The sequence below is a fragment of the Lytechinus variegatus genome, chromosome 2, assembly GCF_018143015.1.
Source record: "Lytechinus variegatus isolate NC3 chromosome 2, Lvar_3.0, whole genome shotgun sequence".
Taxonomy (NCBI): domain Eukaryota; kingdom Metazoa; phylum Echinodermata; class Echinoidea; order Temnopleuroida; family Toxopneustidae; genus Lytechinus; species Lytechinus variegatus.
The window spans coordinates 25,980,664-26,004,660 of NC_054741.1; the positions used below are offsets into that span (position 1 = coordinate 25,980,664).

Consider the following 23,997-nt stretch of genomic DNA (forward strand, 5'->3'; position numbering starts at 1 on the left):
TCTTTTCGCAAGGGTTGTAGACTTGGCGAATTGCCGAATGGCTGTGAATTTAACAACACGCACAAATATTGACACAATTAGGCTGTGGGGAACAAAAAGTAGTGGTTTTCCATGTTGAGCTAAAAAAATTCCAAATTCTCTCATTTTTCAATTCAAAGTTTATCTTCCATTTCAAACTCTATTCATTCATTTAAAAAAAGCAATGTATCTTTTTTGTGTATTCATTCTTTACTTCTACGTACTCACTTTTTCTCACACCTAATTCAATCTGTATCTTTTTCATATCCCCAATCAAATTTAAGAATTTGTTTCTTACCATGGCATGTAAAGTGCGTAGATTGCTTTAACGAATTCAATTTCATTTTTATTCTTTGTAACTTTTGTCAGATAGTAAATTAGCGTGCACGTGCGCAAAACATACATTTCCGAGAAAACACAAATTTTGTTTTGACCTTATTGTTTGTGCTTTTAGCAGCTAGTGTATTATTTTCTGTCCTAATTCTCAAACTTTCTCACAAAGCAAGATTTTTTTCTTGAGCCTAATAACTCTCAGTTTGCTGGGTTAATTGAGAATCTCTCTGATTAGAGGGTGTGCGTGGGGGGGGGGAGGAGCTGAGGAGGTCACTCTAATCTCAGATGTCTAACACACATATCACTGAAATTGAGCACATAGTTTACCATCGATTAAAAGTACAAGGTTTTTGTCAATTGTTCCTCGAAATTTCCTATATCTTTTTTTTCAAGGAAATTAACTTGGTGATACTACTTTGATCATAAGAAGAATGGAATTGATTGTGATTGTTAACAGTAAAAATAATCCTAAATTACATTTATACAAAATTTGGCGAGAAACACAATTTGTATTTTGTTTGGAGATGTAATCACATTTTTGTACAAGTTTTCGGCCTATGTGAGATTTGGAGATATTGTGTCACTTTGGAACTGGTGTCTTCGCAATAGTTACAAAGGACATCCAATTTTCAGAAGGATATTATCATGAAACACTGAGTTGATGCTTTTCACATAGAGGATATAAGTAGATGTAGATTGCATGAAATGTTAGAGAGGCCTGAGGACCCTACCCTGCACAGTAAGGGTTTGTAGTTGTAGTGTCAAATAGCTGATGACAAGCTTTCACTAGGCATTAAAATCTATTTAAAAAGCTTCTTTAATACATGTACAGTAGGTAGTCAAGTCACAATTGCTGTTTGAGCCAATGCTTGAAGTAAAGCCTGACTATTTTCGTTTAAATTGGTTTGTGTGCTGCTTTTTGCCTGTTCACTTTGCCACAAGTAATCACAATGTATTTAAAAAAAGATTATGCATCTTATATTGTATTCTGTGCAAAATTTTCATTACCAAACTATGCACAGTGATTTCAATTATATACCATCATATCTGCTAGAGTGACACCTGCTCATGTTGTAATGAAACACTGGGGGCCAGTTTTCACAGTATTTGCACCGATGGTAAACCTGCCAAAGACTGCCAGTATGGTAACTTCAATGGAAACCTATATTGTGATTAACTGCTGAGCCATGTTACCATGGCAGTTGCATAATGACAAAATTGTCATGGTTGTAACTCTGTATGAACCGACCCCCAGCTGTGACACTTACTCTGTGTATGAAGTAAAGGGAATTCCCCTTTCGCTCACTACCAGACTAAATAGGGGTACCTTTTATTATCAGCTTTCTACTATTTTGACTAAGGCTAACATGCAGGTGATTGGAGTTTGATGTTATTTCATCTCTATATTATACTTCATAATCTTGTATTATGACAGAGAAAATGTTTAACAAAGAATCAAGTGAAACTGCATACTTTCTTTGTTGCTGTTAAAAAGATATATATATATTTTTCTCTATTTGGGGTGTATCTCCTGGCTCACCTTGGCTGTATGTATTATTTTCTCTCTACCATCAACTTACTATTCACTTCAATTTCTGCATGCGAAATCAGCAGGTCCCTTTACCAAGGTTCCTGTAAATTCCTGGATACTACTAAGGATAAACTACTGTATCAAAATGAATAGTCATTAATAGTGATTTACATACATGAATAATGCATCATTCCATTGCAGCCAAGCACTATATGGTATTACATCATGGTATATATTGGTTATGAATTTGTGATTACGTTTACAGCTATGTCTGTTGATGATGTGGGGTACATGTATAAATGACATTATATCCTGTATGTAACAATTTGACTGACAGGAAGAAAAGAAGAGACTGTTATTATTTTGTCTGAATGTCCAAAGGATTTGTATAAAGATTTTTTAAATAATAAAAAAGAAAATACATCATGAAGATCATTTGCTGTCTTGTATAAGCTTTATTTAATTGTATGATATTCCTACTTCACCTTGTTTGGGGATAAAATTTAGATGTATCGACATGGAACTGATCAAGGTTTATTAGGCATTGAGAATTGTTATTCATATCATTTCTTTTGAGTTAATGTTATATACCTCAACAAACTATTTGGGGGAAGCCATACCAGTACATGGAATGATACCAGCACAGATACGCACATGTTGGCATAATGACATAATGGTATAAATTATTGTCGTTGGAAAAAAAAGACCTCTCTACCAGCAGAATGCCGTGCTTGTTTTGTAACTGAACAATTTACTCATCTTCTTTTAGAATCATTGGCATATAATTTCTATTTTTACATATAAAAATTTTGGGTTTATTTTATCGGAATCTGTTCAAGCTCATTTTCGGTTATTGCCACAGCCGGAATTCATGTTTAATTGAGAGAAGTTACCTTCTAGAAAAACACAGAATTGAACAGGTCAGTGTTTGTTTATCCTTGGTAGGGATTTATTTATAAAAAAAAGGATATATAGTGAAACTTGACAAACCAAGGGCTATGGAATGCATCATGTTCTGGAATGTGATGGAATATATTTTACAACAGAGGATCGTATCATTGTCGATTGGAAGGCATCCAGAAGGGAATAAGATCATCTTGATATAGAAGAAAATTGATCAAGTGAAACGCCGAAGATGAATTTAAGGTCTCTACTACTGCAACTCTGAATCACAATGAATGAATCAAGGTGTCGAGAGATAACAATGGGTAAGATACGTATCATGGAATATTAAAAGCAGTGATTGAATTGTACAATTAAAGCTCCTGAACAGTTTTGATAGCAAAATTCAAATCAAAGCTCTGCTGCATAAAAAGGTATATTACGGTATCTTTGCCATTCATTGCCAACTTCGATGGAATCATCAATTTTGATTGGCTGTTGATCATTGTTGATCACTGTTACCATGGTAGTTACCATCGGATTGCAAAGTTACCATATATGCAGGAACTTTGTGCTAATGTGGCCCTGATATGAATTTTGTTAAATATAAGTTTTATATAGACACATGTATGAGTTCACGTAATATTTCTTCCTTCCATAATTTTTAGTAATTTTTTGTATGACTATTTGAAATGCCCACAATTTGGTGGCTACATTTTGCCTCGCTACACAATACTTGCATGCAGCTCTCCACCCAGCAAAAAATTATGGTCTTCCTTTTTGAACAAAAAAAAGGGCCCCATTTGATCACAATGGAGTTGCCAATTTTAGTACATGCTATTAAAGCTTAAGTGGGGATTCCCCTCAGGTTGCATTTCAAGCATTCATTCATCCATTAAATTCCCCTGTAAATAAAACATCCACTAATAAAAGCAACCATAATTAGAGCAATTTTGCTTTTCATTGCTTTGACAAAGTGCATGTCCTTTCCAACTCATACAATGGAAATTTTTTTTTTGATGCATTTTCAATCATTCTTCATAAAGCATACATTATCTGTGCCTACCTTCTTGTATCATCCATATAAATTTCTGTTCTTCATACCTTCAATTTCCATCCACAGTACGCTTGCATGCATGATTTTAAAAAATGTCAAATTGTATCAAGAGACCAAAAATATTTTAAAACTTTAACTGCATTAAGGACTACAGTATGCTTGCATGTATCGTATTTAAAAAAAATTGTATTAATGAATGGGCATGCATATAGGATAAAAGTCTGTTTTTTGAAAATTAGAATTGCATCACATTGCTGCCTTTCATTGCATGTTTATGCATTAGGATAATATGATGTGGGATAATGTTTCAAAATATTTACTTAATATCAAATATATTGACCTGCCTGTTGCTACAAATTGCATGATTACATGCCTCTGTCAGGGTAGCAATGGTAAATTCCCGGGGGGGGGGGGGGCACTCAGTATATAATGCATAGTGGGTATGTGCCGCGGAGGGGACCCCCATCTTTACACTCAAATTTCCGTTCCAAGGCATAGCATTTTTGTCTTATTGAGAAAAAGAACAAAGAAAGCCGCTCCAAGGCATAGCATTTTCTTATCGTGAAAAGGGAAGAAAGAAATCCGCTCCAAAGCTTCGCTTATTTTCCGTTACGCCGTTCCGGTCGCATTGATCTGCTACAATGAGCCGCAATTTTGGTGAAAAGCGGCCGCTGAGCGATGTCCGACCATTGCCTATGTTCTAGCTCACCCGGCGTCCGTGCCGCCGGGCTAGCTGCATGCACGTATGCCCGTTCCATAGGGATGCATATACGCACTCACATGGAGGCGACTCGTTCCAAGGACCCCCGTTTTCACTAACATTTGTAGTTCCGAAGCCCGTTCCGAGGACCCTCCTTTTTACAATTAGCCCGCTCCAAGGCCCCCGTTTTTTGTCTCGCCCGCGGCACACCCCCACCTCTTTTTTGGTCGAGTGCCCCCCTCCCCCCCGGGGTAAATTACTATTAATTTGAGGTTTTTCATGCAACAATCTAATTCTAAGATTATAAGACCATTTTCAAACTTTGTTTTTCCAATTGGAATAAGCATCTGTGTTGTAATCATGATTTTAGAAATATGGGCACATTGTTACCACTTATAACAAGTATACCTAAAGAGAGAGGGCTTGAAACGTCAGCTCCAGTTTACCCGACCATTCAATAGTTTTGCTATGATGTTCACAAAACATTGGGGTAAACTGGACCCGACCTTTCAGGAATTCGGGGTGCCCTTTTCTCAAATGGTAAATTCAGGAGAAAATTTTACTGTTGATAATTTTTTAATCCATTTTCGATGTCACTATTACCCCTTTCCTTTTCTTGCATGATAGAGAGCCCGGTTTACACTGCCTTTTATACATCAAGTGACCCTCTTACTTAAAACATACATACTTAACACAATACAAATTCATCCAATATGCGTGATACACTGTCTGACTTTATATTATTTCTCTCTTGTTTTGAAATATGGAGCAGCATGAATAGCTTTTCTTTAAAAAAATTGTTTGATTGCATCTTATTATTTTCTATGTTAGACATGAATTGCATGAGTTGTTACATTTGCATATCCTCTCTTCTGAGAATAAAGGGGAAAAACAAAACGATCCGCCACCCCGCCCCCCCAAAAAAAATGGCCAGTCATCTGTTTTCTGTGTTTACTTCAAGGACCTGTCTTACAACGAGTTATGATAGATTATAATCAAACTCACTAAGATTGATCTCAAATTATGTAATTAAGAGATTAGAATATAGATCAATAGTAGTTTGAGTTTGATTGAATCAATTACAACTATGTTTACGAAGGGACCCTGGTTTTAGCGAAACCTTTTCCAACGGTAAATCAGCATTGTATAATTTTACAGGAAGCATTTTCGATTTTAGATCATAACACAAGGAAAAAAAACGGGAAAAGTGAAAACCGATATTTCATCATCCTGCCATCATAATCATCTTCTCTCGTTTTGGTTTCAAGTGATGACTACGGATTGAATGCCAGCAGAGGTCAAGAGCCGACGCCCATCAACAACCCCGCTACCAACCAGCTCTCCTCATCGCCCCTCTCTAGGAGCTTCCAAGAGTCTTTCTTAGCCTCGCCCTTCAGGCGATTCAAGGAACAGTCTTCGGCCTTGTTCTCGGCCGATCGCCACCTGGACCGACAGACTTCCAACGTTCTGTTCTAGGGCCGTCCGATAAGCCTGGACTAGATTCTACCAATTGTGCCAGTGATAGGCATTTATCATGTGTGTATATGTGTATAGGCAACAATGAATAAAGTGGCTACTTCATTCCATTTTTTTTTACTACAGTTAAGAACAATAGAGAGAGAGAGAGAGGGGGGGGGGAGGAGGGGAGGAGAATATTGGTGAAAGGGTGAAAGAGAGGAGAGAGAAGATTTTATTCATAACTGACAAAATTGGTCTAATCTTCCATTAAAACAATGCAAATCACAAATGAGAAGCCTGCATTGCAAACAATAAAAGGGAAAATACTGATTATGATTCTTAATAAATTGGTCAATGTTTCCTTTTCTGTCCTCAATTATGATTCTTACTTAATTAATTCATTTTATCTATTTCATTTTATTTTTTTATTTATTTATATTTTTTTATTTTATTGTATTTTATTTTATTTCTTTTTTTATTTTATTTTTTTTTTATTTATTTATTTTTATTTATTTATTTATTTATTTATTTAATTTTTTTTTTTGGGGGGAGGCTCCATTGCGGTGTGCCTTTCCATGCATTGTATGTCCATTGAAAGTTGTTGGCTCTGAAAAGGCGTCATTCTCTTGAAAGTTACCAGTGTTTCCCAACCAATCAAAACCAAGGATTTCACTGAGAATTTAGTAAATGCTGACATCTTTCATGAAGTTGTCCCCTGGTTGTTTAGTCAAGGGGATATCTCCTTGGTTCAATAAACATATTGATAACTAGTGTATGATCTTCCTGTTTCTGTTCAAGTGACTCCCGTAGGAACTCGGCAGTGCAGCTTTTTTCTCATTGACGCCAATGTAACCAATGACATAGGAAACATTTTACATCTAAGTTAATCAGTCATAGTGGCTAACCTTTAGACGACAGAAATTATTTTGGGGGCCTTTTGGGTTAAAGTGGAGGCAATGGCTGAGCAGGGATTTGAACTCTAGGCCTCACAGTCATGAGTCCAGCGCTCTAACCACTAGACCACACGAAATGCGGGAAATGAAAGATCAACATTATTTTGTCAATTATAAATCAAAGTTTTAAAATCAACAAAGATGTATCAATGCCAAATGATGATAAACTGGTTGACGTGAAAATGTATAGGTACAGAATGTGCCAAAGTGTAGAGAAAAATGATCATGTGAAAGTTTACAATAGGATTGTGTTAATATTCTGCATTTTGTATATTATGCCTTGTGAAATCGAGAATGTAGTGAAGTACTGTATATTATACTGGGTAATATCAATAACAACTCCCCACTGAAAGAAAACTATCATGGGCCCTGTCTTACAAAGAATTACGATTGATCCAATCATCACAACTCTATGGAAATCCATCAGTTTCATCATTTTTTCCACGGGAAATATGCAAAATGTCATTTGTAAACGAAGGAGAGCACGCCAAATTGTCAGGAAATTGATGAATTTATGGATATACATTCATATCTAGAATTTTTTTTTGGAAAGAACATGCATTTTATATGTTGACTTTGCTGGCTTTCCATAGTTGTGATTGATCGGATCAATTGCAACTCTTTATAAGACGGGCCCCTGGTTGTTTTATAATATTGAGACACCTTGCTCCTTATTTTCTCCAAATGATCAAACTGTCATATACCTTCAACCTTGAAGAAGTAATTCCTTTTGCAGCTCCATACTGGAAGCTGAACTGGGACGATTCAGCTTTACTTGTTGGCTAGCTGTCCAATACTATTTTACAATGTGAGCAAATGAGATGTTTTAAAATGCCCCTCCTGTTGCCAACTTCCATAAATTAATCTGGTGATAAATCTAAATTCGTTAAAACGATCCTAGAGTTGAGACTCATCAGGTGTACTTTGAAGGAATTTTCAACTCGATGATATATAAATCCTTTACAGAGTCATGAAGATAAATAGTGACAGAATGTGTATGGGGGGGGGGGGGGTATGGTATACCTTGAAAAGGAATGTAACAATAAAAGGATGGAAGTCATTGTGCCCTGTGAATTGTTCTATTTTGTAAAAGCTATTGTTCTTGGAGCTTACTTATAGCAGATGGCATACATTTTCAAGCTCATAAAATCATTCTCAATTTTTGGAGTGGTAAATCTCCGGCGGAATTGTCATTTCATTTTCAGTTCAATTTTTCAGAAATAATTGAGAACTTCTTTCTTTCTCATTACAACATTCCCACAGTAAACTCTTGTTGACCACCAATTTCTACAATTATTCTTTGTGTACATTATTTTGCCATTTTGTGATTGATTTATGGTCATTTGCAGAATGTTGTCGATTATTAAAATCAGGTGTGATCTTTTATTTATAAACACTGATGCATTCATGTAAATACTGGCTTCATTGTTGGAATGAATTATAATAGGCCCTTATTCTGAACTCGGGTTTAAATTTGTGGTTTAACTATGAATAGCCTGTTGGGGCACAAATCCCTAACAGTACAAATCCACTTTATTAACTAATTTGACACTCAAATTTTTCATAATTGTCTGGAAATGATAACTGAAGTATTTGAATTCATTATGAATTCAAAAGAAAACGAAATAGTCAACATAAGAAATATAAAATATAAACAGAATTTTTGAAATTTTGGCTCCCCATAACTTTAGCATAGAGTTAGACCGTGGTTAAACCTGACTTTAGAATATTTGCCTATGGGTTCAACCGAGACCATGGTTTAACTCTGTGCTAAAATTATGGGAAGCCAAACATTTAAAAATTTTGTTTACACAGTTTTCTTCTCATGTTTACTGTTCTCTTTACTGATCCTTTAATGGTGAAGACAGCAATCTTATTCATCCTTCCCAGATAGGTTAGAATAATTTGAGTCCTATGAGCCGTTACATTTAACCTCTACTGTTAGAGATTTTTATTCAACTCCCAAGAATGTTCTGTAATCCGATTGGTCCAAATCGGATCATATGATATTCAGCGAATTGCACTATTGCATCCAAAATGCACTATCCTGCACTCTGACATCATACCAAAAGTACTGAATTATCTAGAATTTAGATCAAATATAGCATTCAGGGCAACTCAGTAACATGGGGGAGGGGAGGGGCTGTATAAAACAAACAATGCATGCATTCTTGTGTATAGAGGACCTAGATAATGAACTTTGTGCTTGACTTGCCAAATGCATATACCTCACTCTGTTCTGCGGACCTCGGTGCGGTATATCCATTGGCTCTTCTCGCACATCGTTCATTATTTGGTCCTTCATGTAGGCACTTACGTGCATTATTTGTATAATGTCACAACTGGCTTTCCATAGTTAAATCACAAATTTAGTTGAGAGTTTATAAAAAGTTAAGCCCGACTTCAGAATATGGGCCATTGTGAACAGGAGGGTTGTGAGAATATTATGAAAAGAAATATGACGGTGATAGGGGTTGTTTTAAAGTGCCACAAGTAAAGTTATGTACAACTTGACGTCTGACTGAATATTGCATACCAAATAGAGGTTCTCGTTCATTTGAACATTGTAATGGCCAATGCAAATCTTTTACTAGTATGCAACATCTTTTTTTTTCAATCTTGATGCAAAGTTCATTTGTGCACAAAACTTTTTTTTAAATTTACTTTTAAGAGTGATAGGAAAATATGTAGGTGAATTATGTTTCTTTCTGATTAATTAATATTGCAATCATTGATAAAGTCAAGCATAACTTAATCCATATCTCTATGACTCCCCCCCCCTATTTTTTAAAAGTAACAAAGTGACTATTTAAAGTGTACTGGATCGAGTGAACTTTTGGATTACACTCCTTGTCCGGTCTTCCATTTTATTTACCAGTTTCTAGTTATTTACTAACTTTGTTCTTATAATTGTCACCACCACCATCGTCATCACCAACAACACCACCACCACCATCATCATCAATCATCACCACCACCACCATCAATCATCATCATCATCATATGTCATTATGATTATCATCACCATCTTCGTCATCATCTGGAATAATTTGTTTCAGGATCAGAAATCGAATTCACTATCATCACTGTCATCATTTTCACCATGAACATATACTTTGTGTGTCGACAAAAAAATATCCTGAATTAACCATATTGCCTGCACCAAGACTATCAACATCTTCTCCATCATCACTATTCATCTTCTTCAAATTTTACGACAAGTACAAGTTGAGTCTTTTTACTAAATGAGACAGATATGGCATTTATTTAACTTTTTTTTTTCCTTGGTTCTTAACAGAATGAGCTAGTCTGTAGCTTAGACTGAATAAAACATCTGTGTGGGGTGGGGGCAGCAGACCTCGATGAGCTATGCACATGTACAGTGCGAAACACCTTACCACCAACACCACCACCATCATCATCATCATCAACAACATCACCAACACAAATAACTATCAAATTTGAGCTTCATTCTGCCTCATTCCTTCACCAAAACATACTCGACTATTTACTTTAAAGAGAAAAAAAAATCAACTGGACAGAAAATGAAACATAAACTGTTGACATCAGGTTTGATTTTTCTTCTTTCTTTCTTTCTTTCTTACTTTCAAGACAAGATATAAACGTCCACATGTACAAGAATTGCAGGTTTATATTTATACACTCATATGACAATTTCTTTCCATCTTCGTACGAACAAAAAAAAAATATTAGAACCACTGCATGCCAAAATAAGACCAGTCATTCTACGTTTTCTTAATCCATATCAGATTCTTTCTAATATCCAACTTCCTTTTATGCTTTTTGACCCCTTTTCACTGATATTTCAATTGAAGGCATAAACCAATTTTCTTGATCACATTGCAAAACCCTACATGCATGATTTTTGGCAAATATGTAATATAATCAAGCCCATTGATTAAAAGTCATTATTAATTAATTAGCAATAATTGTTTGCATGATTGCCATCTGTAGTTTACCATTGCATTACTATTAAATAATTCAAATATATCACTGTGTCAAATTTATTATCATTATTATAATAAATACTTTAATTATAAGGTCAGCTCCATTTAGTGAAGATGCCAAAACACACTATTATATCAAATATTATTATTACAAATCTTAAACCTTTGGAGATATGTCATTTATCACCCTTGCTTAGAAAGAACTTTCTTATACTGGGTGGCAATAATAATTTACTTTGTGAATTTAAAATGCCCATTCTGTGGCTGAACTTTCTACAAATATCAAGTTTAATGTTCTTGACCTCAAGATCAAGGAGTAAGCCCTGGTTACACAGCAGCATATATTCATGTTCATGCTGTCAAGCAATATTGTGCTCTGTTTCACAGATAAGTGAGAATGGGTCGGCCCCATCACCTGTAAGCCTGGTATGATAACTCTCAATATCATTCTTATAATAATCCAGCAGTTTTCCCCCATTCCTTGACTGAGGTTTATAAGTGACACATGCTTCTCTTCCATATTATAAACATCTTGACTTATCTACATAAAAAAAGAAAGATATTTAGCGAAATTTCACACATTTACTTGTATTTTAATAAATTCTACTCAAAACAGAAGAAAAAAAAGTCTATTGTTTGGGAATGATAATAAACTCATTTCTAATATACCTGTACAGAATTATATACAAATTACAAATGTCGGACGAGAAGAAACATCGGATTCCAAAATTTCCTCGGGAAATATAAGAGAGACATCTTATATATTGCCAAAAGCTTCTTTTTACATCCACAGTGTACATAATTAGACATACACCACCTAAATTATCTGTCAAGCTGCTTATAAAAGAAAAGAAATGAGAAAAAATAGACACAGAAACAAAACACACAAATTAATTTGATTTTCTACTCATTTCTCCTGGTTTCTTTTTATAAACTTGAGTTCATTCATTATCATTTTAGACCAATAATATTCAGTGTCATTCAACAGGAAGATATTACCTATTTGCAGCTAATTTCTTTGAAAGTAATCATGAGATATATTTGAATGGCAGCTTCTGTGCCATTTATTTCGACAACAGATGCCAACTCCTCAAAAAAAGTTTGAAATAAGCCTGATCAATCAAACCACCTCTTATTTAATGCCCTTAGAAAGAGTCCAATCCTCATGAAGTGATTATTATGGCTTATGTGGAGGTGCATAATTTCATTCTTTCATAATTTGGATAAGGCCAAGAACCAACTGAGAACAACATATCCTAATCCATAAAAAAACCCTTATCATTGCCCTCTATGGCAAATAGTGATAACTTTGTATTTAATTTAGACCATATTAATATTTGTTTCCTATGCCCAAAGGTGTAATCGTAAACATCTGTAACATCACTTTAAAGAGAATTAAGTGACCTTTCTCACGCTACCACATTGACATCTATTATCATTTAGAGAAAAGGAAATGATCTATCTATCCCATCCCATTTTTCCAAACTCTTTTTGAGGCATTTTCATTTGAGAGGGGGAAATACTTCTGACTTGTACCCATTGCTACTAATGACACATGTCATTTCATTTATTATCAATGACAACTTCTAGATTCCCCAATTCAAATTAAAACATATCTGGTTTCAAATTGTGCAATGACACTCCGGCTCTGTCCCAACGACAAAGCTAAGCTAGTGTTAATATACAAATGAGACAGTTTGACCTTTGACCTGCATTACGAGACAATGAAACCGTCGTCAGACTTCATCAAGAGAGAAATGGATCAGTGTACCTTTCAACCTGAAGATACACAACGATACGGTAACGGGTAAAACTGAACACAGAGAACTAGAGTAAAACATTCATACTTAATCCTGCGCATCCAATATGCTCAGGCACACACACACGCACACTCCCACATCCGCACAGGCACACCCACATTCATTCGGCAACACTCGCACTGATATACAAAAACAGTCGTCTTGTATCCCAACACATTTCTCTTAAATACACAGGTCTGCTGCTTAAATGCATGATTACCAATTCACATCATAAAAATCTTGTCTAAAATCACGATAAACCAAGAGATAGTAGTAGTAGTTGTTGTACAGTAGTAATAGCTGAAGAAGTAGTAGTATCTTGTAGTAGTAGTATGTTCGTAAACTTGAAAACAGTATCTTCTGTCCTTGTTATTTACTTCATACTTTTTTTTATCACATCTGATCATTCAATACTGACACCAACACACAATTTTTTGCTAGTTTGTAAATATCTACAGTTCAAATCTTCTCCATTATCATTTCTCACATATAATTATAGGTACATCATTTCAATAGAAAAAGCTCGAGAGAACGGGGAAAATGAAAAAAATGACGAAACAAATAATCAGAGGTTTTCAACTGGTTATTGGTAGTTAGCTTCCTCATCCTACGTCTGAAATAAAACACTGTACAAGTGAAGCCATGTTGGTTTTAATAACTCATTAATCAACCATTTGATCTGAATTCTGATGAAACGCACATAAGGCTACGGTGCAATGTTCGACGCATCAACCGCCAAGACGACGTGGGATATCATTCGTATTGTATTTTGCAGCGAGTAATCTGAAAATGGGTTGTGGGTGCCTATCGCATCGAGTGCGAACGTGATCGGGGGAAACATTTCCACCGTGCTCATCGATCGCTGCATAACCCCCGACTGCTGCACCAGTTAAAGAGTAATAGCACACATAACTTTCATTCATTCATTTCACTATCAATATTTTATATTCCAAGGACCAACATACTACCCTTCACTCTAGGTCCACGTTTGTTATTTATAGTTTCGCAAATGGCACATGTTTTAGAAGGGGAACTAGAGCTGAGCATTTACTTGTGTTTATCTGACTATAGCCTACACAAATGACCAGGTACCTACATGTTATGAATAGTTTTATTCTAACATGGGGGATTTCCCAAATGTCCCGTAACTGCTTCTTGGACAGACAGCAAACATAAAAGTTATTCATTACAGAAAGCGTGAGAGCCTACAAACGTACCACTTCAGATAGATAGAATGTTGTGAAAAAATGCTGCTCTTCAAAAGAAATGTAACCCACTAAAGCAAAGACAAATGAAAACATTGTCATAATATTACTTATAATGTGCCATTGCTGATATTCGTAAAAGTGAAACCACTACTCGCAGCATCAAACTAATAATAAATTTTAATACATGGGCTAGGAACTTTACAGCTACAAGGCTGAGAGCAGATTCTACCATCTTATACTAGCAAATTTAACCACAAATAAACTTTGCTAAGTGACTTTCTGTTAATATTGTACCATTGCAGTTCTTAGATTTCATCTAAAGAACTTCTAAATCTCACTTTCTTTTCTTTTTTTTTTAGCTGTGTTGATTCAATTCATAAAAGAACTGGGGGTCGGGGGGGGGGGGGGTGTACAAGCCGCCAGAACTTTGATCCCGTGCGCCCTTTTGGTTGATTTTTCGAAGTAAACATTGCATGTCAATGGGGGCTAAACCATTGATATAAATATAGATAGATGACACACAGAAAAGACATATGGACAGATAAAGACATAATATTTACAGAATTCTGTGCTTACATACGCATTCCCTACAAAAGAAAAAGAGGAAAACCAGGATCGATCCATCCCTCTTCTCCTCTTTTCAATTTCAATATGAAAGAAACGGTATTATGCTGAAAAAGCGCAATTATTAGTCATTTCTTTCACATTTCATGTTCTTTTTCTCCTCATTTGTTTTTCTTCCAATTTCTCCTGGTTTCCAATGCGACATTGTGTGAATTGCTTTATTTCTGAAATATGTACACATTCTGCATGCTTTTAGTATAGTAAAAAGGACACAAATAATTCATTACGACATGTTATGGTCCTGGTAACCTATCTGAAGGTAGTTGGATGTAAAAACACAGACTTAATAATCAGCTGTGATTGTACAAACAGACCTCAAATGCAAAAACAATCAATTTGATAATTCTTTTTTTTTTTTAAATAAAAATCTAGAGGAAAGAGAGAGAGAAAGTGAGAGGAAGAGAGAGAGAGGGGGACCAAAGATATCATATAAAAAGTCTAGGAAAGGGAGAAAGATTTTGCTTTTATGGTATGTTAACAATAAACATGATATTTGTGAGTTTCTCTCTCTCTCTCCATCTTACTCTGTCTACAGCCTCCAATAAAATACAACTTAATTTATAGTTTATACTGCTCTTAAAGCCTGTTACAAACAATTATGAAGCCAGCTACGAGAAATTGCAACACAATGAATTTAACAGAAGAAGGAAAACTTGTTAGGTCATCACATAATGTTCCTAAGTTATAATAGTAATCTGTTTTTTTGTTTTTGTCTTTTAAAACACCACACACGCCGACTCCAAACAACAAACTTCCATCTAAAACACCCACAGTATCTGACTGAAAGAGATTGACTTCATGATGCTCTTAATGCTTCCTCATCTAGGATACAACAACAAAGAATATTCAAACAAAATAAAAATAAAAATTTTACAAAAAGAAATGAATTTCCACATACTCAATACAGAGCCTTTATACAGCCATTAGGTATGAAAATGTTTTCCACCAACTATTTTTTTTCCCCCTTTCCCTTTTTTTCACCTGAAATTAAGAGTCTGGTGGAAGGGAACAGAGGAGTAACGTTGATTGGTTTTACCTTAAAAGAGTTTAAAATCTTAAATATCTCCCCTAACCCTCATTAATTCTGATTATTCTTCTGGATGCTGTCCCTTCTCCCAATTTCTTTGTTAGGATGACGGCGATGACAATAACGACTAGTGCTGCTGTGATTGCAAAAGAACAGTCTCCCACGCCCTTGGCGGGTGACCCAAGGGTCAAAGGTCACAGCAACTCGTATTGCCGAAGATGCATCCTTTGGATGATGTCGCGACAATCGTCAAAGACTCGTCGAATGTTCTCTGTATCCACGGCACAGGTGAAGTGGGGGTAGCAGTAATGTCGGCCGTCGCCGCTTGCCGTGCTGATTCGCTGTAATGGAAAGAAAGGAAGATGACATTGGATCATTTAAGAGATTTGTATTCCGGAAATTACTTTTATGTTTTAAAGAAACTGGTGTTTGTAAGCTTCAGCTTAAATGTGCCATTCATTCAGTAGATAAACTGGTAGCAAACAGTTTTCAGCTTTATGAAATTCACAGTCACAGCCTATATTGAATGTTGAGACATTGCTTGTGAATTCAAAGTAATATCCTGCTCCTTTTCTTGAATATAGACAAAACACACTGGCCCATATTCTGAAAGTTTAAATACTGGTCTAATAGTGTGGTTTAATTGTGAAGAGCCAATCATGACACTCGTCTCTAATAGCAATAGGTTCAATCTGTCAGCACATTTGCTGATCAATTCATTCAAAACTGTCTTTGAAATACTTACCATAGTTTACTCCATCATGAAAACACAGGGAAAGCACACAGTTAACATGACAAACATGTTGACATTTTTGGCTTTCCATAAGCTTGGCACAGAGTTTAACCATGGTAAAAAAAACCATGGCCTCGGTTAACTACAGAATATGGACCCCAACATCGTGAGAATTATCAATAAAAAATATTTTCCCCAGCATTAAAGAAAGAATACATGAGAAAGAACTACACTTAACAAGAGTATGGCTCTTAGAGTGGGTAAAAACAACAGTACATGCAATGTGCTTGATCTGAAGTTACCTATAAAGGACGGTGTATTGAAAGTAGACGGAGGGAGAGATTGGCAGAAAGAGACACAGACAGAACGATGGAGAGAAAAAAAAAACAAAGGGAGACAGAAAAGAAAGAAGAGAGAAAGAGAGAGAGTTTTTTTTTTAAATGACTCACCAGAAATTCATCTCTGATGAAGTACTTGGCTCGCAACACCTCTTCGGGTTCACCGGTGTCTGTAGCGGCTGTAGAGAGAAAAAGACAGAGCAGGTCGATCACCACGCTGAAGTATTTCTGAATAAAGCTACACATTTCTTTTGTTTTTTTCTCCAGTACATGTATTCAGACACAAGCTAAAACATGTTTATTTTCTCGATAACATCCCCTTTACATATATTGCAAGAGCTTGGAGAATAGGATTCGCTATTTCATGTCATATTGTTAAGCATTTTGAGCAAATTCATTGAAAAGCACTATATACAGTGGTGCTCAAAAGTTAGTGAACCCCATCAAGAAAACTAATAAATTTAAAGGTCAAGTCCACCTCAGAAAAATGTTGATTTGAATCAATAGAGAAAAATCAGACAAGCACAATGCTGAAAATTTCATCAAAATCAGATGTAAATAAGAAAGTTATGACATTTCAAAGTTTCGCTTATTTTTAACAAAATAGTTATATGAACGAGCCAGTTACATCCAAATGAGAGAGTCAATGATGTCACTCACTCATTATTTCTTTTGTTTTTATTGTTTGAATTATTCAATATATCAATTTTTACGAATTTGACGATAAGGACCTCCTTGCCTGAAGCACAAAATGTTAAAATAATGGAATTCCACGTGTTCAGGGAGGAATGAAACTTCATTTCACATGACAATGATGAGAAAGTGAAAATATTTCACATAATAAAATACAAAAGAAATAGTGAGTGAATGATGTCATCAATTTCTCATTTGCATACCGATCGAGATGTGCATATAACTGGTTTGTGAAATGAAGCGAAGCTTAAAAATGCCATAACTTTCTTATTTTACATCCGATTTTGATGAAATTTCAGTGTTATGCTTGATTTTTTTTTCTTTTTATTCAAATCAAGTTTTTGTTGGGGTGGACTTGTCCTTTAAGTGTTAAGTACTGCCATCTTTTAGATATTTTATTGTGAAGTTAGGTGACAACATATTACATTCAATAAAGTTTGCTTCTCTAGGTTGTCTACATTCATTTCAACACTCGGCATTAAAGAGTGCAATTTGTGGTGGGGTTGAGGGGTTCACTAACACTTTAGCACTAAATGTTTTATGTACATATGTATGTAATATGTGGAGGTGCCATGGCCGAGTAGTCTAAGGCACCTGGCTGCATTGCATGGAAAGTCCAGGATTCGATCCCCAGCCGCGGCACCTATGCCCGTCAGAAAGGCATTTAATCAACAATGCCCTTTCATCCTGCATTCAAATAAATGGAACTGCTGTATGCTTTATGGTTAACTAGGTGTGCACTTGTGTTTTTTTCAATGTATGTAATATAATGTAAAAGCACTAATTTTGTACTCTTTCCTCATTTATGTTTCTTCTTCTTTTAACTACAATGAAAAATGCATTTATGCTTAAATATAAGGAGTGATCGTCATCCATCAACGAGAAAAGATATTTCTTCTGAATAAAAGAGACACCCATTGGAAATTCCTAGTTTTCATCTTTGAACAAAAAAAGAGGGTTCATGTCCTGTAGCATGGATCAAGGTATGATTAGTAATGAATGAGAATCGCATGATGCTGTCAGACTGCCATTAATTACCAAAGGCAACAAACTCAATACATATGAGCTATTTCAAGAACCAACCTCATTAGGAAAATGCCAGCCCTGAATATTATATGCGTTATTTTCTTTTTTTATCCATGATGATGTATCGTTCTTCATGAAATTTCTCTTGAAATTTTTCAAGGATAACAAGAAACGAGAGGAGAGGGGGATGACTAAAGACCGTGCTAAAACTAGAAATATCACTGAAGAAGAGTAATGCCCCTGCCCTATGGTTTTTACCTATAGTTATGCAGTTTCCAACACATTCTAAAAAATGAATCTTGTATGTCTTTACCCCAAGATGAATATTTGTGCCAACTTTCATGAGCACTGGCTAAAAACTGAGGAAGAAGTTTGATCCCCAATGAGTGTTCCTGGATTTTTGGTTATAATATGCGGTTACCATGGCAACGCAATTGCTGACAAATGCAAAAAAATATATCTTGCACAACTTTAGCTCAAGACTTATGCGTGTGCCAAATTTTATATCTCACAAAATGAGGTAGAATTTCAATCCTCATGACGTTAATACATTAATTGCTGTAATATGCCATTACCATAGCAACACAATTTCCCACACTTGCAAGAAATATGTCTTGTATTTCTTACCGTAAGACCAATGTGTGAGCCAAATTTCATGAGAATTGGTTGAAAACTGATGTAGTTTAAATCACAAAATTTTTACCTAATTTTTCCATATGTTACCATGGCAACACAATTTCTGACACACACAAAAATGAGTCCTGCACATCTTTACCTTAAGACCAATGTGTTTGCCAAATTTCATTAAAGTTGGTTGACAACTGATGAAGTTGTGTGGATTGTGTGAAGGTGTGAAGGTTTTTACCTAATTTTCATCACGTAATACATTGTTACCATGGCAATACGATTTCTGATACACACAAAAAATGTGTCTTGCATATCTCTACCAGAAGACCAATGTGTGTGCAAAATTAAATGAGGATTAGTTAGAATAGAGGAAGTATTTCGTGCCGCAAGTTTTTTCACTAATTTTTGCCATAATATATAATTACCATGGTAACCCGATTTCTTACGCACACAAAGACGTGTCTGGCACATCTTTATCTCAAGACCAATATGTGTGCCAAATTTCATGAGGATTGGTTAAAAATTGAGCAGGTAGATTGATGCGCAAGATTTACAACGGACTGACTGCCAGATCATACACTGATTCCTACATTGTAAATACCCCCTTTGTTTGACGGAGGTATAAAAGAACTAATGGGCATATATATAATAGCTATGATAGCCATGTATACTTATCAGGACTTTTTTTTATAGAAATTGCCCGCTAGTTTTAAAACCTTGCTTTCCTTTTTTAGCATTTGAGTTATTTTGAGAAATAGCTGGTGGGCTCAGCCTGCTTGGCTCTAATGGCTGTTACAATCAAGTGTATAATGAGGTTATGTGCATGTGACTGACTTCTATCATATAGTGTTAATGAACATATAGTTACATCCATTGCATTTATTGATTCTGATGTTCAATCTACTTTTATTGACAAACGAACCAAATGGTACCAAAATGTTCACAGGCAGTTTTGAGAACCTTTACACTTTATCCTGGATCCTTGTATGCATACAGTCATTGTCAGAAAATGAAATTCAGTAACTTAACTCGCAGCAGAGTTGCCAACCTGAACAAGAACATTTCAGTATTTTTAAAGCTGAAAATCAGTATTTTGGCGAGGAAATCAGTATTTTCAAAGAAATACCATAGGACAACACATTAAACTGAAACTTGAGAAATCAGTATTTTGCATGAAACCATCAGTATTCTTCTCATTTTTCAGTACTAAATACGAAAAATCCGTACTACTTGGCAGCTCTGTCACAGGTTTGCCAATTGCGATTTTTGGAAGGAAAGTGATTATGTCAACGTCTGTTTACGCTTCAAAGATGTGGATGAAATTGTACATGCATGATCAACACAATTTGATTCATATAGTGAAAATAATGTGAGAACACATAATCTCATTGATGAATATGCATTGGCAAACATTCCCTGGGCACTACCTATCCAAATGTGGCAATGCATTACATACAACTAATACCTCGGTCACATTTGCTCTACGGTGAGTTGAAAGCAGCCATTTGATTCCTTTTTATTTAAACCACCTATATCTGTATATGTAGCTGGTACACAAAATGTTATTAAAACAGCTGTTTTCGACTCGCCGTAGAGCAAATGTGACTGAGGTATAACGGCCAATTGAAGTGTGGTATTTCAGGCACACTTGATTCTGTGACACAGTTTACTTTAAATATCTAACAGGAAATATTACTGAATGTGGTATACCCCAACCCTATCATGATGGACTTGTACAAGGAACATTATTAAATTCAAATAGCAATTATCCCGGATTCACTGATTTAATATGCAGTTACCATGGAAATGCAGTACCAAACACATGTGACAAAATTTGTGTTGCAGGTCTTCACTCCCAGACCAATGTTGTGCGAATTGTGTGAGCACTGGTCAAAAATTGAGGAAGTAGTTTGATCCACAGTGCATGCAAAGGACCTACCTACAGTACATGTACCCCAGCCAAACTGTATAAGGATTCTCATATACCTCCTTCAAACTGTGTGTGGGGTCTGAAAATTGACAGCAATGCTCTTGTCACTTACCATCGGGTGGGATTGTGTACATTGCATACTCGCTAAAGTAGTCCTCAATCTTTGACCTTCCTGCTAACACTTTCTCAGCCAGTAAGTCCTGCTTGTTGAGGAAGAGAATCACTGAAATTGTCCGCAACCACCTACAAGAACAGAACGAATGACCACATTACTGCAATAGTTAAACTAAAATACATTTGATACAGTTAGGAGGGTTATGACCGGGACTTTAAAGTAGAAATATATTGAAAATCGTAAAAGTGGAGAATCATATATCACAATAAAGGAGAAAATAAGGAGAACACGATGGTGTACATCATTTATCATGGAGACAGATGAAACTCAGTTAATTGATAGTTTAAAGTTCTCTCTCTGAATGCTTCAAACACGCAGAATTACGTCCGCGAAATTGGGATTTTTTTTATGACGTCACTGTCTGTACGAGAGGCGTGATTGGCTCTCCCACGTGAAGCTCCACTTGCATGCAAAACCTGTTGCAAGGGTACATTTTCTCCACATTGTCACTGAATACTTCGATCCCGAAATGATCGAAAGAAAACCCAGAATTTTATCTAGATTTGGATTTTCAAATTGATGATTTTGAGATGAAGAGAATGATGATGAAGTGAAACAACACAGTGAGGTAGTTGGAGGTAAATTGGGGGAATTACGCCGATGATGATGATGAAAATTCAACTTGCAACACAATCACAAGTAAAGTCATGTACATACCGATTCGCTACCAATTCATGCTGCTGGAAGTGCTAGCTACACCGCGCGGGCCAAAAAAATGATATAACTGTACTTACAAACAAGTGAATAATCCGAACCTGAAGGCAAATCAACTCAACGAATATCGATATGGCATATGCACTGACGATAAACTTCATGTGGCTGGATAGATTGTCACTCGTTCTGTTAGATGTAACTTTTATCTCATTAATTTGACAAAATTACGAAACTCGGGGAATTATTATTCTATATAAAAATATAGTAACATCTCTTATCATTTTTTGAATTACGATAAAACCTGTTTTAAAGGAAAACGTTGAGGTAAATTAAAATTAGATGTAAAAGATCATCCCATCATGCGTAGCATTATGTGATCGTAAACAAACCATCACAACAACACATGCCGTATTGTTTGCTCGCCTTGGCTGAGACTGAGAGAATAGATCTATGCACGTGTTGCACAGCTCTCAATCAGCAAGGAAAGGAATACGTGCATGTTTGCGATGGTTTGTTTGCAATGACATACAAGCTACGCATGTTGGGGGGGGGGGGATTTAAAAGTAATTTTAGTTTATCTCAACGTTTTCCTTCAAAAGAGGTTTTATCGTAATACAAAAAATAATAAGAGATGTTACTATATTTTTATAGATATAAATAATTCCCCGAGTTTCGTAATTTTGTCAAATTAATGAGTTACAAATTACAAACAGAACGAGTGACAATCTATCCCAGCCACATGAAGTTTATCGTCGGTGCATATCGTCTGCTGCTATTCGTTGAGTTGATTTGCTTTCAGGTTAATTCGGATTATTCACTTGTTTGTAAGTACAGTTATATCATTATTTTCCTTCTTATGATAGACTCTCTCTGGATGTGGTTATTCATTTTCATGGATTAAATTGGGCCCGCGCGGTGTACGTATAGCTACCACTTGTAGCAGCAGCTTCATGAGTTGGTAGCGAATCGGCATGTACATGACTTTACTTGTGATCGTCAGGCAAGTTGAATTTTCATCATAATCATCGGCATTGTTCCCCCATTATTTACCTCCAACTACCTCACTGTGTTGTTCACTTCATCATCATTCTCTTCATCTTTAAAATCATCAATTTGAAAATCCAAATCTAGATAAAATTCTGGGTTTTCTTTCATTTCGTGATAGAAGTATTCAGTGACAGTGTGGAGAAAAAGTACCCACGCAACAGGTTTTGCATGCAAGTGGAGCTTCACGTGGGAGAGCCAATCACGCCTCTCGTACAGACAGTGACGTCATCAAATTCCAGTCAATTCAGAGACCGATGCGAGGCATATTTCGGAGGGGCATTTTAGCGTTTTTTAATCGGCGATTTTCACCTTTTTGTATTATTTTCGGTATTTTTGAATGACCCACTGATGATCCCCACATCATTACCTTTCCATTGATATATAATAAGACCACATTCATAATCAATATATTTCTCCTTTAAAGGAGTGTTGAATTAAAGTGCGGAAACTGATCTACCATAGGCACAAAAGCCACTTAACTCATTTGCAATATATTTTGTACAAAGTGCTGAGAGGTCCCATAACAATAATACTGAAGATTGATTTATTACATGCATAATAGAAAAAGTTCTCTCTATGAGTTAGGATTACCTGACGGCTAAAAAATTAAGGGATTCCTTAGACTTTGCACATTGATCATCACCTGGTTCCAGTAGGTAATAGGTGGACTGCCCCCCCGTGGGTCAAAAGTTATATCCATTTATATAGCGCTGTTACTATGTGCATATACTCAACTGTCCTTTGATATGTGGTATCATAGTATTACCCGGCTGTAGCTGAACTGCCATATCAGAGCTACAGCACCAAGGATAAATCCTACCAGGTAGTGGTACCCAATCACCTCACCTGGGTCGAGTGCAGCACAATGTGGGTAAATTTCGTGCTGAAGGAAAACACACCATGGCTGGGATTTGGACCAATATCCCTCTGATTGAAAGACGAGAGTCGTAACCACTAGACCATGGCGTTATCATTTCATTACATATTGCATACATTTCAGAAATACACATTAGGGCTGTCTGCACCATCCCGAGTTTTCAAATTAGCGCGCTATTTCTGATCTGGCAAATTATCCCGATCTGAACAATCTTGAGATTATTTGCAATGCAGACGCAATTATCGCGCTATTTCATAGGATTAATCTCGAGATTGCAATCCCAAGTCAACTTGGGATTATTTTCAAAATAGCGCGCTATTTCACGAATTATCGCGCTAA

General features: G+C 35.9%; 1 protein-coding gene across 1 annotated transcript in view; it reads right to left on the reverse strand.

Annotated features, from left to right (window-relative positions):
* Positions 1-10,619: 10,619 nt before the first annotated feature.
* LOC121407687 (guanine nucleotide-binding protein G(s) subunit alpha-like) overlaps positions 10,620-23,997 on the reverse strand; it is an 81,592-nt gene continuing 68,214 nt past the window's right edge. The window contains exons 10-12 of the mRNA XM_041598872.1: positions 21,018-21,148; positions 16,741-16,808; positions 10,620-15,899 (exon numbers count right to left, since the gene is read on the reverse strand). Of these exons, the coding sequence (XP_041454806.1) occupies positions 15,753-15,899; positions 16,741-16,808; positions 21,018-21,148 (346 nt within the window). The 3' untranslated portion in view covers positions 10,620-15,752. The remainder of the gene's footprint in view (positions 15,900-16,740; positions 16,809-21,017; positions 21,149-23,997) is intronic.